This window comes from Sapajus apella, unplaced genomic scaffold (assembly GCF_009761245.1).
Source record: "Sapajus apella isolate SASKATOON/1434 unplaced genomic scaffold, GSC_monkey_1.0 scaffold12, whole genome shotgun sequence".
Taxonomy (NCBI): domain Eukaryota; kingdom Metazoa; phylum Chordata; class Mammalia; order Primates; family Cebidae; genus Sapajus; species Sapajus apella.
Window position 1 is genome coordinate 37,501,871 of NW_022436952.1, and position 19,252 is coordinate 37,521,122.

At 41.1% G+C, this 19,252-nt stretch overlaps 1 protein-coding gene across 4 annotated transcripts in view; it reads left to right on the forward strand.

Moving 5' to 3' along the window:
- SSH2 (slingshot protein phosphatase 2) overlaps positions 1-19,252 on the forward strand; it is a 291,139-nt gene that overhangs the window by 243,562 nt on the left and 28,325 nt on the right. For all 4 annotated transcript variants that reach the window (XM_032279320.1, XM_032279317.1, XM_032279318.1 and 1 more), the window contains 3 exons: positions 2,014-2,208; positions 8,527-8,620; positions 8,755-8,883. In XM_032279320.1, the coding sequence (XP_032135211.1) occupies positions 2,014-2,208; positions 8,527-8,620; positions 8,755-8,883 (418 nt within the window). The remainder of the gene's footprint in view (positions 1-2,013; positions 2,209-8,526; positions 8,621-8,754; positions 8,884-19,252) is intronic.

Here is a 19,252-nt window from a genome sequence, read left to right on the forward strand (position 1 = left end):
AGTGGCTCATGCCTGTAATCCCAGCACTTTGGGAGGCTGAGGAGGGTGGATCAAAAGGTCAGAGGTTTGAGACCAGCCTGACCAACATGGTAAAACCCCGTCTCTACTTAAAAATACAAAAATTAGCCAGGCATGGTGGCACCCATCTGTAATCTGAGCTACTTGGGAGGCTGAGGCAGGAGAATCGCTTGAACCTGGGGAGGCAGAGGTTGTGGTGAGCTGAGAGGGCACCATTGCACTCCAGCCTGGGTGATGGAGCGAGAGACTATCTCAAAAAATAAATAAATAAATGAATAATAAAATCCAGTTAGAACATATTTGGCATGGAACAATGTTGATGATAGGCTGTAAAGCAAAAGAGCAAGTTATAAGTGGAATGGAGAATATGGTCATATTTTTGTTTATTATACATCTACGCATAGACAAAAAGACTGGAAAGATGTACACTAAAACCTTAAGAGTGATTATTTCAGGGTGGTAGGATTACAGGTTCCTGATTTTCTAAAGTGGGCATGAATCACTTTTGTTATGGGGAAACAAAAAGACTTTTTTTTTTTTTTTTTGGTACAGAGTCTTGCTCTGTCACCCAGGCTGGAGTGCAATGGCATGATCTCAGCTAACTGCAGCCTCTGTCTCCCAGGTTCAAGCAATTCTCCCACCTCAGCCTCCCAAGTACGTGGGACTACACGCATGTGCCACCGTGCCTGGATAATTCTTGTATTTTTAGTAGAGACAGGATTTCACAATGTTAACCAGGCTGATCTCGACCTCTAGACCTCAAGTGATCCACACTCCTTGGTCTCCCAAAGTGCTGAGATTATAGGCATGAGCCACCGTGCCTGGCCATAAATGTCTTTTTTTCTTAGATATTACTTTATAGCTAATAAGACATTTCACTCAACAAATACTAATTAAACTTCACCTATGAAGTAGGTATTCTTTTAGTCACTTAGGTAAACAAAATATAGAAAGATTCTTGCTCTTTTATAACTTACTTCCTAGCATTCTAGCTTAAGCTTTTCCCACATATATAATGACAAACATACTTTCCAGTTTGTTTACTCTTCTTGGGCTCCTGAGTTCAGAGTCAGAAGGTTTAATTAGTCTCAGAATTACCAGAGCTAGGCCAGGTGGGGTGGCTCATGCCTGTAATCCCAGCATTTTCAGAGGCCAAGATGGGCAGATCTCTTGAGGCTAGGAGTTCGAGACCAGCCTGACTAACATGGCAGAAACCCATCTCTACTAAAAATACAAAAATTAGCCTGGCATAGTGGCATGTGCCTGTAATCCCAGCTAGTACTTGGGAGGCTGAGGCATGAGAATCGCTTGAACCCAGGAAGTGGAAGTTGCAGTGAGCACAGAGCATGCCACTGCACTCCAGCCTGGGCAACAGAAGGAGACACTGTCTCAGCAAAAAAGAATAATCAGATCTGTTCTTAGAAAGTAGCTCATGGATTTAAAGAGACTAGGATACTAAGGCAGCAAGAATAATAAATATTAATAGATCAGTATTTCCTGGACATTAAAAGACATAGGACATGTCCTCAAGGCTTAGGGACATCTATCTATGTGATCTTTGCGAAACCTCTTAAGAATTACAGAAAATGTATGCTGTAACATCCTGTGCTGAGGAAAACAAATCTTTATATGGTAAATTATTTAGATCTTTAGTTTTCTAATGATACAGCAGTCACTGCATGGTTCCAACTGTAGTATAGGATCAGGTGCTCCATAAGTACCTGGACCTATTTTTCACTGGTAAGTTGTCAGCTGTCCTTCCCCATCTTCTCCCTATCTTAATGATGCATCATCTCTTCCAGCAAATGTCTTTTTCATTGCTGTGGATAGATAATATGGTATAATCAGAATTGGAGAATCTTGAATTTTAGGGAGTAGATTCTCCAGAGGATAAATTCTATAGAAATTAAAAATTAGAAGAGTTTAGGGTACACAGGTTATTGGCCTTTGGCTCCCCACAGTTCTATGGTGCTCATTTCCCAGCATATTTTTCAGGTCTGCACTACAGAGCTTACACAAGGCTTGTGAAGTCGCCAGAGTGCATAACTACTACCCAGGCAGCCTGTTTCTCACCTGGGTGAGTTATTATGAGAGCCATATCAACTCAGATCAATCCTCAGTCAATGAATGGAATGCTATGCAAGATGTACAGTCCCACCGGCCTGACTCTCCAGCTCTCTTCACCGACATGTAAGTCAGTTTGGTAAGGATTATGGAAGTTTTCTCCATTATGTCCTAGGAGTTATAAGAAGCATATTCCTCCCTAATCTTTTCTCTTGGTGAATTAATCTTCCTTAGGAATATTAGTCACTGTCAAGAGCATGCATCTGCCACATATAAAGAATCCCATTCTTGCCGGGCATGGTGGCTCACACCTGTAATCCCAGCACTTTGGGAGGCCGAGGTGGGCGGATCATTTGAGGTCAGGAGTTTGAGACCAGCCCAGCCAATATGGTGAAACCTCGTCTCTACTAAAAATACAAAAATTAGCCGGGCATGGTGGCAGGCACCTATAATCCCAGCTACTCGGGAGGCTGAGGCAGGAGAATCACTTGAACCCAGGAGGCAGAGGTTGCAGTGAGCCGAGATCACACCACTGCACTCCAGCCTGGGTGACAAAGTGATACTGCATCTCAAAAAGACAAAAAGAATCCTACGGTTTCTGTTGCCTGCAAAGGCCTGAGAAGCTTCACCCCAGGGTACAATAGAGTCTCCATAGTCAAGAACTGCAATACCATAAAATTTCATTATTCATATTTCACTAATTTGAAATTTGAGTTTAAAGGAATTGGGCTGAAATTTGAGTATGCATTATTTAAAAGAATCAATTTAGTAAGCATATCAGTGATATAAAGAAGCTTTCAAAGTCATGTTTGTAATACTTAAGAAAACAAGGTATTTCCAGTCAAGTTAAAAGAATGCCTAATTAGGCCGGGCACGGTGGCTCACACCTATAAATCCAGCATTTTGGGAGGCTGAGGCGGGCAGATCACCTGACGTCAGGAGTTCACGACCAGCCTGACCAACATGAAGAAACCCTGTCTCTACAAAAAAATCCAAAATTAGCCGGGCATGGTAGCACATGCCTATAATCCCAGCTACTTGGGAGGCTGAGGCAGGAGAATCACTTGAAACCAGGAAGCAGAGGTTGCAGGAAGCGGAAGTTGTGGTGAGCCAAGATCACGCCATTGCACTCCAGCCTGATGACAGTGAAACTTCATCTCAAAAAAAAAAGAATGCCTGAGTTGTTAAGCTAATTTCTTTTTTTAAGAGACAGCATCTCACTCTGTCATTCAGGCTACAGTGCAATGGCACAGTCATAGCTCACTGCAGCCTCAAACTCCTGGGCTTAAGTGATCCCCTAACTTCAGCCTGCAGAGTACCTAGGACTGCAGGCATATGCCACCACAACTGGCTAATTTTTAAATTTTTACCTTTTAGACATGGGGCCTCACTGTTGCCCAGGCTGGTCTTAAACTCCTGGCCTCAATCGTCCTGCCTTAGCCTATCAAAGTGCTGGGATTACAGGTGTGAGCCACTACACCCAGCCTGCTAATTTTTAACTTAAAAAAATTGTTTTTAATATTTTATTGCTCAAATATCTTATTCTGTTCTACCTTTGCCTTGTTAAGTCCTTGTCAGTATGATTTAATTAGATCTTCTCAGTGTACTGTAAGTTAGATAAAGGCCTAAGGTAAAGCTGATATTTCTTTTGTTTTTAGATCTATGTGTTCAAACTTCTGTGACTATTTTGGAATTTTTTTTTTTTTTTTTTTGAGGTGGAACCCCACTCTGTTGCCCAGTCTGGAGTGCAATAGTGTGATGTCAGCTCACTATAACCTCTGCCTCCAGGTTCAAGCTATTCTCCTGCCTCAGCCTCCCGAGTAGCTGGGATTACGGGCGTGTGCCACCACGCCCAGCTAATTTTTATATTTTTTAGTAGAGACAGGGTCCCACCATGTTGGCCAGGCTGGCCTTGAACTCCTGACCTCAGATGATCCACCCACCTCAACCTCCCAAAGTGCTGGAATTACAGGCATGAGCCACCGCACCCGGCCGTATTTTTTTTTTAAAAATTTGTTTTATACTTAGTGCCTGCTTTGTAAATTCATCATAATGTTTCTTTTGCTCCAAATTGATCTTTCTGCACTTCCAAGGTATTCTATAGCAGGGAAAGAAAAGTAGCTAGTTACTGTCTGACCTTACAAACAGGATTCTCCTTCAGATTCCTAAAGTTCTGCCAAAACACTTCATGGTTTTTTTGACAGAATATTTTATTGTATTTTATTTTTTGAGACAAAGTCTCATTTTGTCACCCAGGCTGGAGTGCAGTGGCATGATCTCAGCTCACTACAACCTCCGCTCCCTGGGTTCAAGCAATTCTCCTGCTTTAGCCTCCTGAGTAGCTAGGACTACAGGCACGTGCCACCATGGCCAGCTAATTTTTGTATTTTTAGTAGTGATGGGGTTCACCATGTTTGCCAGGCTGGTCTCCGCCTGCCTCAGCCTTCCAAAGTGCTGGGATTATGGGCATGAGCCACTGCTCCTGGCCTAACAAATGTTCTTTCCTGGAAAAGGTGAACTTTCCTAAAATTGTATGAAAGCAACAGTCAAAAAAGCAGTAGAATATTTTTTTGCACAGGGTGTTATTGCTACCAGGACCTTCTTTTCAGTAGCCTTGGTCTTTTCAAGATCTCACAGTAATTGAAAAGATGAAGATTCATGGGAAATGTTACTGGTGATTTCGTGCTTTACAGCTGGATGATGGGTTTCAGAGGAATGGATATCTCATCTACCTCAAAGAAAGCACATTCTAAACCAGACTTACATGAGAGAAAGATAACTTTTCTTCCCATTTTTCCAGATTTTATTAGAGACAGCTGGGCACAGTGGCTCACACCTGTAATCTCAGCACTTTGGGAGGCCAGGGTGGGTAAATTACCTAAGGTCAGGAGTTTGAGACCAGCCTGGCCGACATGTTGAAACCCCGTCTCTAATAAAAATACAAAAATTAGCTGGGCATGGTGGCGTGTACCTGTAATCCCAGCTACTCAGGAGGCTCAGGCAGGAGCGTCATTTGAACCCAGGAGGCAGAGGTTGCACTGACCCAAGAAGATCACACATATTGTGCTACTGCACTCCAACTTGGGTGACAGAACGAGAATCTGTCTCCAAAAAAAAAAAGATTTTATTGGAGAAGATTTTGAAACTGCACAAAAAACAAGAAGAAGAAAGAAATTGCTCATACTCTCTTTATATCCATAAGCAAAAAACATAAAAGGCCGTCCCTGGCAAATATAAAGGCTTATTAACTGTTAGTATGTACAGTATAACCCTAATTTAAGATATATTTTAAGACCATCTGCCTGTTCACAGAAAAAGAATAAGTGGAAGCTGTAGGCCAAGTATTAATAATTATTATCTCTGGGTAGAGGAATTTTCAGTGGTTTTTATTTACTTTGTATTTTTATGTATTTTCCAATTTTTTTTTTTTTTTGAGACAGAGTTTCGCTCTTGTTACCCAGGCTGGAGTGCAATGGCGCGATCTCGGCTCGCCGCAACCTCCGCCTCCTGGGTTCAGGCAATTCTCCTGCCTCAGCCTCCTGAGTAGCTGGGATTACAGGCACGCGCCACCATGCCCAGCTAATTTTTGTATTTTTAGTAGAGACGGGGTTTCACCGTGTTGACCAAGATGGTCTTGATCTCTTGACCTCGTGATCCACCCGCCTCGGCCTCCCACAGTGCTGGGATTACAGGCGTGAGCCACCGCGCCCGGCCGTATTTTCCAAATTTTTATCAAATGAAATCAAGAAGGAAAAAGCAGATTTGTGTGTTGTAATGCTTTTTCTATTTCCGCTCCTCCCTAAGCTGACTAAAAAGCCTATAAAACAATGCTGAGACTACAGGGAGAATGTGTGCCAAAATAGACTTACTCTATTGTGAATAATTTATATTTTGTAATCCAAGGAAAGGAAGAAGGGAATATACATATAGGGGATACACATCTGGTGTTATGCCCAGCACTTCATACATGTTATTTAATCCTTATAAGAATATCATGAGACAGGTATTATTGCTCCACTTTTTTTTTGAGACAGAGTCTCGCTGTTGTCAGCCCGGGGTGGAATGCAATGGCCCCATCTCAGCCCCCTGCAACCTTCACCCCCCAGGTTCTAGCAATTCTCCTGCCTCAGCCTCCCAAGTAGCTGAGATTACAGGCGCCCGCCACCATGCACGGCTAATTTTTGTATTTTTAATAGAGACAGGGTTTCACCATGTTGGCCAGGCTGGTCTCGAACTCCTGACCTCAGGTGATTCACCTACCTTGGTCTCCCAAAGTGCTGGGATTACAGGTGTGAGCCGTCGTGCCTGGCCTGCTCTACTCATTTTATAGAAAAGGAAACAGAGGCTTAGGGAAGAGAAGGAACTTGTTATAAGTCACACCAATAGCAGGGCTGGGATTAAAACCTAGGTCTTTCTACTCCCCAACCACCCTGCCTCAAACACCTGTGAGGGATTGAGGGAAAAATTGCTTAGGAACTAGGGAATCTGATCCATGAACACAAGTACTAAAATTTGTGTTTACCTTTTTTTTTTTTTTTTTTTTCTTGAGACAGAGTCTTGCTCTGTTACCCAGGCTGGAGTACAGTGGTACAATCAGGGCTTACTGTAGCCTCCACCTCCAGGACTCAAGAATCCTTCTACCTCAGCCTCCTAAGTAGCTGTGGTACTGCAGCCATGTGCCACTATGCCTGGCTAATTTTTTATTTTATTTTTCAGCTAATTTTTTGTTTTATTTTTTGTAGGTATGGGGTTTCAGCAGTTGCCCAAGCTGGTCTCGAATTCTTGTGCTCAAGCAATCCACCCACCTCGTCCTGGCCCAATATTTATTTTTAATGGAAGACTGAAATTATACATTTATTTTCTATCATTAGCTGTCTAGGAGAAATAAAGCACAAATAAGAATTGTAATCCTAGTTAAGACAGGAATACCTTGGTTAATTGAAGAGAAACAGCTCAGGTATTAGCTGTATTCTGTAGGGTTCACGAGAAATTAAGAGCCCAGTGGTGAGGGGCCCCAAGGTTGTGGGGTTAGAGCATCCATCTTTGGAGATTACCAAAGCTATTTTTGCAGCCAGTGATAAGGCTGTAGGCAGCAAGGGCAGGCAGGATGCCTGAAGGCTTAGTCCATTTTCATCTCCAAATAAGGAGGTGCAGAGCCAGATACCTTTCTTGAGTAGGTAGTAGGGGTTGGGGAGGAGATGAAACAAAGTACTCTGTCAGCCTCATTCAAATTCCACATAATCTGAAATTATGCTTTGGAGGAGAAGTATCCAGTTACATTGAACCACTACCTTTCTAATAATTGGAGAGTCTGCTACCTAGTTTTATTTCATATTAAAGTTCCAAGGGTGATTTTATTTTAAAGAGAGTCGGAAGACTAAAGAAAGTGACATAATCCTTCAGGTAGAGCATGAGGCTGGACTGAGAGTTCTAATTCTCCTGCCCCACTGTGGTTATCAGCAGGTCACTTAGCTTTTCAGTTGTTTCCTCTACCTGTAAAACAAGGATAACTATTTCACAGAGATATTGTGAGAGTTGTCATTAAAAGGAAAGCATTCTGGATGAAGGTACTCTTAAGTCAGCAGTCCCCAACCTTTTTGTCACCAGGGACCAGTTTCCACAGACAGGGAGCAGTGGAGTGGGGATAGATTCGTGATGAAACTGTTTCACCTCAGATCATCAGGCATTAGTTAGATTCTCATAAGGAACATGCAACCTCGATCCCTCGCATGTGCAGTTCACAATAGGGTTTGCTCCTGTGAGAATCTAGTGCTGCCGCTGATCTGACAGGAGGCTTTTAGGCAGTAATGCTTTCCCACCCCTCACCTCCTGCTCTGCTGCCCAGCTTCTAACAGGCCACTGACCGGTACCCTCTGGGGACCACGGCTCTAAGTAGTTGATCTCTGCAACCCATTTTGGGAGAGGATTTGCCTTATTGAAGAAGGCAGGATCATTCTTTCTTCCCATTTTCTAGAACCACAACAATGACTTATCAGCATAAGGTGGCATTTTAAACCACAGAAGATTTTAGTTCCATGGTAGGTCATACTACTGGTCTACCCAGCTGGGCATTCTAGCTCAGTAAGTGATACTCAGGGATACTTAAAGAGAAAAAGTATGGATATGGTGCTCCATTAAAGTATTGCACTCAGTATACCCAAATTATCTTTGCTCCCTCATGATCTATATACATTAATGTATTTAAGGACTTTACACATATATAACCTCTTCAGAGTAATAACTTCTAACATGTTTAAATTCTGTATATTCTGAAAATAAACTAATACACTTTTTAAAATATAATTTTATTTTGCCATGCTTCCTCAATTTGAATTTGAGGGTAATAGAGGCAAAGTTTGCTAGATTGGAAACCTTATCAAATGGTACATTCATTAACTTAGTCAAATTTCTGCTTAAGAAAAATCATAATTTCTTTCTTCTCAGACCAACTGAACGTGAACGAACAGAAAGGCTAATTAAAACCAAATTAAGGGAGATCATGATGCAGAAGGATTTGGAGAATATTACATCCAAAGAGGTAAGAGACCTTGATTCCTCATTTGTTCCAAGGCTAGCAGTGGGATAACAATAGGTGTGGGGCTAGAAACAGTGCATGGTTGAAAGTACAGAGGGACTTTAAGAGATGAGTACAATATGTCATCTTTGTTTCAGATAAGAACAGAGTTGGAAATGCAAATGGTGTGCAACTTGCGGGAATTCAAGGAATTTATAGACAATGAAATGATAGTGATCCTTGGTCAAATGGATAGCCCTACACAGATATTCGAGCATGTGTTTTTGGTAAGTTTTAAGGCCACTTTTAAGTGGTGTACTGAAGCTAGCCTATATGGACTCATGGGTGGGAGCAATTGTTAAATTTTATTATACATGAATAAAACGTAACTTACATTAAAGACAAAAGTACTTAAACCCAAACCTCATCAATTATCTTATTGTGTGTGTGTGTGTGTGTGTGTGTGTGTGTGTGACAGAGTCTCGCTGTCACCCAGGCTGGAGTGTGATGATACAATCTTGGCTCACTGCAACCTCCTTTTCCTCGGTTCAAGCAATTCTCCTGCCTCAGCCTCCAGAGTAGCTGGGACTACAGGTGCACACCACCACACCTGGCTAATTTTTGTATTTTCAGTAGAGAGGAGGTTTTCCATCTTGGCCACATTGGTCTTGAACTCCTGACCTCAGGTGATCCGCCTGCCTCACCCTCCCAAAGTGCCATGATTACAGGTGTGAGCCACCATGCCCGACCCTCATTTTTATTTTCATTTTTATTTTTATTTTTGAAACAGGGTCTCTCTCTATTGTGCATGGTAGAGTGTAGTGGCACAACCTCAGCTCAATGCAGCCTCAACCTCCCAGGCTCAAGTGATCCTCCCTCTTCAGCTTCCTAAGTAGCTGGGACCACAAGCATGTGCCACCCCCAGCTAATTTTTGTATTTTTTTGTGGAGATGGGGTTTTACCATGTTACCCAGGCTAGTCTCGAACTCCTGAGCTCAAGCAATCTGCCCACCTCGGCCTTCCCAAAGTGCTGGGATTACAGGCATGAGCCATTGCACCTGGCACCAAATTAGTCTTATATAGATGATCCTTAGTCTTAATAGTCTTAATTAGCCTTAATAGGATGATCCTTTAAGCTCACTCTCAAATCTGCAAATATGTCTAAGGTCTGATTATATCTGAGTAGAGCTGGTGGGAGCTACTATAACTGAGAGACAAGAGACTACTGGACTTTCAAACATACGAAACCTTATAGCTATACTTTGAGTCTCTGCTTTTATGATTACCAAAAAAAAATTGGTGACTAAAAATTGTTCTTCATGGTTCCTGAACATTTAGTGACCTTGTAATTAGCCCAAGGAGACCTAACAGGTAGATTGTGAAAGCTTCGAAAAATCCTAAGACCTATTTTTCTCTCAAATGTTAGAGTTTTAGTTCTTATCTGTACATGTAGTGGGAACAAAGTTAACAAGAATAATTAAAATCAATGGAGAATGCCAAAACTTCATTTTGTGTCCACTTCCCGCACACTTTCACCAAAAATGCTTACAAGGAACTAAATCAGTTGGTTTGATTTTTACTTCCTTTCTCTTCTTGAGGACGTTTATGAACTGTGAAATGATTAGAAACTGGGAAACCAGAAGAAAAGGGGAGTAAATGCACAGGAACCGACGCAACTGGATCCGCCTCACTCTGAATATTCGAGTTTATTTCATGAGGCACTCAGACTATGCCTTTGAAGACTTGTGCCCTGAAATAACTTGTTGACACCCTAGGATATATGAGTCTAGAATGATTCGTAGTGGTATATTAGCTATGCAGTTACTCATGAAAAGTTGTGAGCTGGGAGGAGAACTTCTTTTCCATTAAATAACTGACCAATATGTGTTGCCATTTCTGGTTGTAGATCATACTGCCAAACCGTCGTTGGCCTTTCCATTTGCAAGGCACCTGACTTTGTTGTCTCTTACGTGTATTTCCACAAGCATTCAGATATATCCTGCTCTTGTATTATTGGAAAGAATCTTTGTGTTATCTATAGAAAACTTGGGAGTCACTCATTCTATGGGGCCCTCCCAACTGTCTTACTGAGACTAGTTTTTATGAAGGGCAAATACCTGTAGCTAAAAGTTAGAGCTCATGTGACTGAAGCTGCAAACTTGGGAGTCAAGTTTCCCATTGAGCTTGGCTTTTAACATGTAAAAGAATACAGACGTGACGAATATCAAATACAGTTTCTGACTGATCAACCTGTTTTATTTAATGCATGCTTTCCTGTGTCTCTGGTGCCACCCACTCAAGAACTACTCCCTTCTCAAGTGGTATATCTTAGGCCATGCAAGCCAATGTTAACAGTATTGTAAACAGAAAAAAAAATCTAATTTCCCTAAAATTACATTTCCCTAATCAACTACAAATACATTTGAGCATTTCTGCTAGTAGAGTAATACCATGATTTCATTATTGTCAGGCATAATCTCCTGTCTTGAGTTTTTTTCTTATTAAAAAAATAATTCTGGCCAGGTATGATAGCTCATATCTATAATCCCAGCACTTGTGGGGTGGCCAAATTGGGAGAATCACCTGAGCCTGGGAGTTTGAGGCTGCTGTGAGCCATGATCGAGCCACTGCACTCCACCCTGAGCAACAGAGTGGGACCCTGTCTCAAAACAATAATGATAATAATCCATGTTCATTTTAAAAAATTTTAGAAGACAACAGATTATTTATTTAATCAAGACTGATAATCACCGTCATCTTTTGTTATATAATATTGCCTTCCAATTTTTTTTTTTTGAGATGGAGTCTCACTCTGTCACGTAGGCTGGAATACAGTGGCACAATCTCAGCTCACTGCAACTTTTGCCTCCTGGGTTCACATAATTCTCCTGAGTAGCTAGGATTACAGGTACACACCACCACACCCGACTAATTTTTTGTGTTTTTAGTAGAGACGGGGTTTCACTATGTTGGCCAGACTGGAACTCCTGATCTGCCTGCCTTGGCCCCCCAAAGTTCTGGGATTACAGGTGTGAGCCACTGCACCCAGCCCCAATCTTATTTACTTTTATTTGTATATGTGTATATATATATATATATATTTATTTATTTATCTATATACAGACACAAATATATCAACTTTATTTTTTAAAAAAACAGTTTTAGGTTCACAGCAGAATTGAGCAAAGGGTATGGAAATTTCCCATATACAACTTGCCCCAACACATGCATAGTCTCCCCCATTGTCAGCATCCTCCACCAGATTGGTACATTTGTGACAGCTCGTTAGTCTACATTGACACATCATTATAAACTAAAGCCCATAGTTTACAATAGGGCTCACTCTTGGTGTTGTATATTATATGGGTTTGGACAAATTTATGACATGTATTCAGTATAAGAGTATCACATAGAGTTTTTTTACTTTTTAAATACACATCTATGTACTTTTTTGCATATCAGCATTGTGTGTATATATACATATTTTTGAACAAAGGAAAATCTCTTCTGCCTCAGGTATACTTCTGTATTCTAGAAAATGGACATTTTCTTTCCATTGTGAATTTTTATTTGGGGGGGAAATATTCAAAATTGAGGAACCCTGTAATTTAACTCCTATCTAACAAAGTAAATGCATGAACAGGTTGTCTAAACATCTTATTATACTTGTTCCTTGGTGGCTTCCTCCCTTTGTTTACACTGCCATATCCTATGTCCAAATCCCTGTCTCTTCTCCAGTGAGTCTATGCCCTGCTGGCTTTACCAGCAATGACATGGAAAAAGAGGCATTCTAGCTGCAAGCGGTGGTGTTAATTTTCTGCAAAGTCATCTCATCTTGTGCATAGCTTCCATGCCTGGAGCTCAACCAGATTGAGTAAAGAGAGGCAACAGGATTTTTCCCTCCCTTTGGAAGAACACTCAGCTCTGCAGTATACTGCACAGAGATCTGTTTATTGGGCAAAATATCCAGCTGATATAGAGAGGGAAAGTGTAGATTATAGCTTAAATAAAAGCTGTATTGTGAAGAGAGAATTGATTGGTGCAAAGCCAGGGTGTTTCTAGAAAAAGAGATTCTACACCCTTACAAGCATATCACTTCTCTGAGCTGCAAGCCTTTGCCCAACTAAGTTTCAGTATCAGCAGCTCTCCTGGAGGCTGTCTGATTTGGCTGAGAAAAAGCTAGATGTTGACAGAGACCATTTGCAGAAAAGCAGGCAAACAAGTATGTCAGACTCATCACCTGTAATTTTGCTCATGAATTTAAAAAGTAGTCAAAACTTTTACTGCTGATTATCTTTTTCGCAATTTGACATTACAGATCTTTTTGGAATAGTGTTTCCTTTTCAAAGAAAAATTCAGCCTGGGAGAGGATCAGGAAAAAATAACTAATGGGTAGTAGGCTTAATACCTTGGTGATGAAATAATCTGTACAACAAACCCCCATGACAGAAGTTTACCTATGTAACAAACCTGCACATGTACCCCTGAAGTTAAAAAAAAAAATTCAGCCTCAAATTTGTTAATTTTACTGTAGATGCAGAGAAACAGAGGGTGTATAAATAGATGAGACCGTAATCGAAAGGATCATTTTATCATATTCATGATTTTTGTCCCTGAATTGGAAGTATGGCATAAACTTCTCTTAAAAGGAAAAGTTAATAAAGAGCTTATGCCAGGTTGCCACAGTAATGTGACTTACAGTATTGAGGGTATAGAAATAGTATGATAAAATATAGACAGAGATACCAGTCCTTGGATATTATGTCAAGTTACATTTATCTTAGCAGGACTCACAGTACAGTCCTTATTTGCTATAAATGTGCTGTCCTCTTCTATTTTACTTGGACAGTTGGACTCCAGTAAGGCTATTTCCTCAGGATAACATGAAAGCAGTTACTTGGTCTTTGGGCCAGCGTACAGTGCAAGGGAACCAGAGTAAAAGAAATGAACTTACTTTAAAATGTATTATAGTCCGAAGATTTCATTTTACACTTCGGTAAAATTAGAATATGCTTTGCTTAATTACATAGAACATAATGGAAACCCCCATAGAATTATGTCACCATAAGCCTATGAAACATAAGGGGAAAAAAATGAGTCTGTGAAGGGCCCCAGAAGTCTAATATACATGGTATTTGTATTGAGGACAGAAAAGTAATTAGACCAAGTGGACTCCAGGTCTTTCAGATTGAACCTGAAGCAGCCCTAACTGTAGCCCAAGTCACTTTTTATGGGCTTCAGTGAGTCAGTAACCAATGCCTTTAATTTATTTGCGTATGGAGAGGTATCACTTCACATTGTCAGGTTGAACTCTCTCTGGACAGGTGGATGAAAACCAGGGACTTTATCCATCACGTCAGTGTTATTTTCATCTAACTGGACAGAGTTCCACGAAGGATTGAGATTTTTAAATTAAGAAGTGAGGTGGTCACATTTCACTGGCTCTGGTTTAACCTCTCAGCCCCTATTGTTTGGCATCTGCCTCCTTAAAGTCCTTTGTGGTTCTTGCCTATTTCTTTGGTGTGGGAGCTTGTTTTCCAAGGTTGAGCAGAACCTTCAGAACCTCCCATATTTTTTAAAACAAGCCAGCAGAACCCTTGCCTGTACATCACTTACTGACCTTTTCCTAAATGGAATTTCAGCACAGTGTCCTTGAGAACTCCCAGTTCAATGGCCAGATTACAGATCACCTGTAATATGATAGTACTTACACAACACTTGACAATTTTCAAAGTGCTTCATCTAATGGTCACATTTGATCTTCCAATTAACAAACATTTGTCGATCCTCTTTATTGTGTGAGGCATGAGACTAGGTATTTGTACAGTCTGATCTAATTCTGAAAGGAAAGCATGATGAGCCATATCAGATAGATACTCAGAGAAAGCCAATGGAATAAAGATACAGATGATTAGGAGAGGTCATTACTGTAGTAACATCAGCAATAGTGATAAGGGCAGAGGCCAAAGTGCTATGGATTGAGACGTGGAAAATGAGGAAATAGAGAAAGTGAGTGAGTGATTTTTTTTTTCCTTTCTTTCTTTCTTTTCTTTTTTTTTTTTTTTTTTAAACTAAGTTTCACTCTTTTTTGTCCAGGCTGGAGTACAATGGCGCAATCTTGGCTCACCATAACCTCCGCCTCCCAGGTTCAAGCAATTCTCCTGCCTCAGCCTCCCAAGTAGCTGGATTTACAGGCATGCACCACCATGCCCAGCTAATTTTTTGTATTTTTAGTAGAGACAGGGATTCTCCATGTTGGTCAGGCTAGTCTCCAATCCCCAACCTCAGGTATCTGTCTGCCTTGGCCTCCCAAATTGCTGGGATTACAGGCTTCTCACTCTTTGGCCCAGGCTGGAGTGCAGCGGTGCGACCTCAGCTCACTGCAACCTCCACTTCCCAGGTTTAAGCAATTCTTCTGCCTCAGCCTCCCAAGTAGCTGGACTGTAGGCATGTGCCACCATGCCCAGCTAATTTTTGTATTTTTAGTGGAGATGGGGTTTCACCATATTGGCCAGGCTAGTTTCAAACTCCTGACCTCATGATCCACCTGCCTCAGCCTCCCAAAATGCTGGAATTACAGGTGTGAGCCACTGCCCCCAGCCAGAAAGTAAGTATTTGACTTTATTTCTATGAAGCCATGTAGGAAAGGGAGAAAGAGCAGAGTCTACAGAAGGATTTATGACAAAGAGAGGGGTTTTCCATTTTAATATGGGAAAACTTTGCATGTATAATTTGAGAGAAAGGAACCCATTAAATATATAGGACTGGGATGGGAAGAGTGTTGTCGTTTTACAAATAAAGAAAATAAAGACAGAGAGGTTGGCCAGGTGCAGTGGCTCATGCCTGTAATCCCAGCACTTTGGGAGGCTGAGGTAGGTGGATCATGAGGTCAAGCAATGGAGACCATCCTGGCCAACATGGTGAAGTCCTGTCTCTACTAAAAATACAAAAATTAACTGGGCATACTGGCATGTGCCTGTAGCCCCAGCTACTTGGGAGGCAGAGGCAGGAGAATCACTTGAACCCAGGAGGCGGAGGTTGCAGTGAGTGGAGATCACGCCACTGCACTCCAGCCTGGCAACAGAGCAAGACTCTGTCTCAAAAAATAATAATAACAAAAAGAGAGGTTAAGCAGTTGGCCCTAATGTCCCCACAGTAGGAAGGGCAGTCAGAACCTGAATCTAAGTTTTCTAATACTGAATTCTACTTAATGCCTTTAATTCTAAAAGAGTAAACTCTTATTATAAGATGTCTACCCTGGACAGGCATGGTAGCTCATGCCTGTAATCCCAGCACTTTGGGAGGCTGAGGTGGGTGGATCTTGAGGTCAGGAGATTGATACCATCCTGGCCAACATGGTGAAACCTGATCTCTACTAAAAATACAAAAATTAACCAGGCGTGGTGGCACGCGCCTGTAATCCCAGCTACTCGGGAGGCTGAGGCAGGAGAATAGCTTGAACCCAGAAGGCAGAGAATGCAGTGAGCTGAGGTCGAACCACTGCACTCCAGCCTGGCAACAGAGAGAGACTCTGTCTCAAAATATATATATAAAATAAAAATAAAATAAAATGTCTGCCTTTTTAGAAGATAAGAACAGATAGCTCAGAGACAGAAAATGGACCTTAAACAATGCAAAGTTGCTCAGTTTTACTCATAAGAGAAATGCAAATTGAAACTGCATTGAGACACCTATCAGATTGGCAGAAATTCAAAAACTTAACCACACATTTTATTGGAAAGGTTATGGGGAAAGTGGTGCTCTCATGCATTGCTGGTGGGAACACAGAATTGTTTCAACCTCTATAGAGGGAAATTTAACATTGTCTAACAAAACCGTATTCTTTCTTTGTCCCAGCAATCCTGCTTCCACAAATATGTAATATCATTCATAGGAGACTAGTTGAATAAACTATTACATCACTATTCATGAGGTACTATGCAGATGTAGGAAAGAATAAGGAAGATTTCTATGACTGTTATATGTATTGGTTTTGAGGATATATAAAATGAAATACATGTAAAATGAAAGCAGTGAATAAAAACAATGTGTAGCATGTTACTTTTGCGTAAGAATTGGTAATATGAGTAAGGAGTAGCAATAAGTATATATTGCTATATGTTTGCTTATATTTTTTCAAAATAGAATAAATCGGAAACTAATAAAAATATTACCAATAGGAATTAAAGAGATAGGAGTGACAGTGAGACTTCTACGTTTACTTTTTAATAAACTTTTGACTTCTAGTCATATAAAAGTTTTGCATGCTCAAAATATTAAATGGAAAAGAATAGAAAAAGCACTCTAAAATTGAATGCAAGCCAGGTACAGTAGCATGCACTTGTAGTCCCAGGTACTCAGGAGACTGAGACAGGACGATCACTTGAGGCCAGAAGTTCAAGGCTGTAGCACACAATGATGGCACCTGTGAATAGCCACTGAGCTCCAGCCTGGGCACCATAAAAAGATCCTGCCTCCAGGTGGATCACAAGGTCAAGAGATCGAGACCATCCTGGTCAACATGGTGAAACCCTGTCTCTACTAAAAATACAAAAAATCAGCTGGGCATGGTGGCACGTGCCCGTAATCCCAGCTACTCAGCAGGCTGAGGCAGGAGAATTGCCTGAACCCAGGAGGCGGAGGCTGCGGTGAGCCGAGATCGCGCCATTGCACTCCAGCCTGGGAAACGGAAGCGAAACTCCTTTTCAAAAAAAAAAAAAAAAAAAGATCCTGCCTCCAAAAAAAATACAGCTGGGCGTGGTGGCTCACACCTGTAATCCCAGCACTTTGGGTGACTGAGGCAGGTGGATCACAAGGTCAGGAGTTCAAGACCAACCTGACCAACATGAAGAAACCTCGTCTCTACTAAAAATACAAAAATTAGCTAGGCATGGTGGTGCACACCTGTAATCCCATCTACTCAGGAGGCTGAGGTGGGAGACTCCCTTGAACCCGGGAGGCAGAGGTTGCAGTGAGCACACCAGTGTACTCTAGTCTGGGCGACAGAGCAAGACTCCATCTCAGAAAAAAATATATACAGGTTGTGGAGAATTTTCCAAGATAAATCTGGAGTCTACAAAAATGTCAATATCATGAAAGACCCTTCCACTCTCAAAGAAAGCAGAAGGTGGACTATTTTAAAGCTAGCCTGGGTATGGTGGCTTACTCTGTAATCCCGACATTTTGGGAAGCAAACATGGTGAAGATCACTTGAGGCCAAGAGTTTGAGACCAGCCTGGGCAACATAGTGAGACCGCCATCTCTAAAAAACAAAAGTGAAAAAATTAGCCAGGCCCAGGAGTTCAGGGATGCAGTGTGCTGCTTCACTCCAGCCTAGGTAACAGAGCAAGACTCTGTCTCTAAAAAAAATAAGTAGGCTAGGCACAGTGGCTCATGCCTATAATCCCAGTACTTTGGGAAGCCAAGGCAAATGGATCACTTGAGGTCAGGAGTTCAAGAGCAGCCTGGACAACATGGTGAAACCCCATCTCTGCTAAAAATACAAAAATTAGCTGGGCATGGTGATGCACACCAATAATCCCAGCTACTCGGGAGGCTGAGTCAGGAGAATCGCTTGAACCCCAGAGGTGGAGGTTGCAGTGAGCGAAGATCACACCACTGCACTCTAGCCTGGACAATGGAGTGAGACTCCATGTCAAAAAAGAAAAATGTAGCTAGAAGATAGAGATATGACAACTAAATGTGAAGAGTGATTATTGATTGAGTGAATATAAAGGACATTTTGGGGACATTTGTGGAAATTCAAACATGTATAATGTATTAGGTTATTGTATTAATGTTACATTTCTTTGATATGATCATGATATTATATAAGAAAGTGTTCTTAGATCATACATGCTCAAGTATTGAAGTTAAGTGTCATGGCACACAAATTGCTCTCAGATGGTTCAGTGGAAAAAAAAGTAGGATATACTGAAAGAAAAGGGAAAGAAGGAAAGAGAAAAAATGTGGCAAAATATTAATAATTGGTATATCCTCCAGATCATCTGCAGAACCTCCTCTCCAAAGTTTGCCATTTATCCCTATCTTAAAATGTTACATATCATGCTTCCCTTATCTGTTTGACAGAAGCTGCTATTTCACTCTCTTTTCCTGCCACACACATGTTCTGTCCTTTAACTCCTTAGATCCAACTTAATGCACTAAAAAGAGTGTGAGCTTTGGAATAAGGTGTAGTTCAAAACATAATGCTGCTTTTGTATCTGAAAATTCAGCAAATGTTTATTGAGCACTTGCCAGGTACCAGGCACTGTGCAAGGTGCATGGATTTCCATAAGGAACAAAAGAGCTAGTTCCTGCCCTCTAGGAGCTTATGTTAAAGGTATTTAGAAAACAAGCACATAAATAAATATATAGCTACAAGTTGTGATACATGCTGTTGAGGAAAATATCAGATTGCTATGAGCAAGAATAGCAGAAGACATCTAATTTCAATTGGATGATGGTTAAAGACACTTATTCTGCTCTATGATCATGAGCAAAAATTATTTGAATTCTGTGAGTTGGTTTTATATCTGTAAAAATGAAGATGAAAATAACATTCTTACTCTATCATTTGTGAAAACTAAATGTGATAACATATGAAGTGGCTGGCACTTAAAGGGCACTGTGTAGATGTTATCAGTCTTCGTTTTG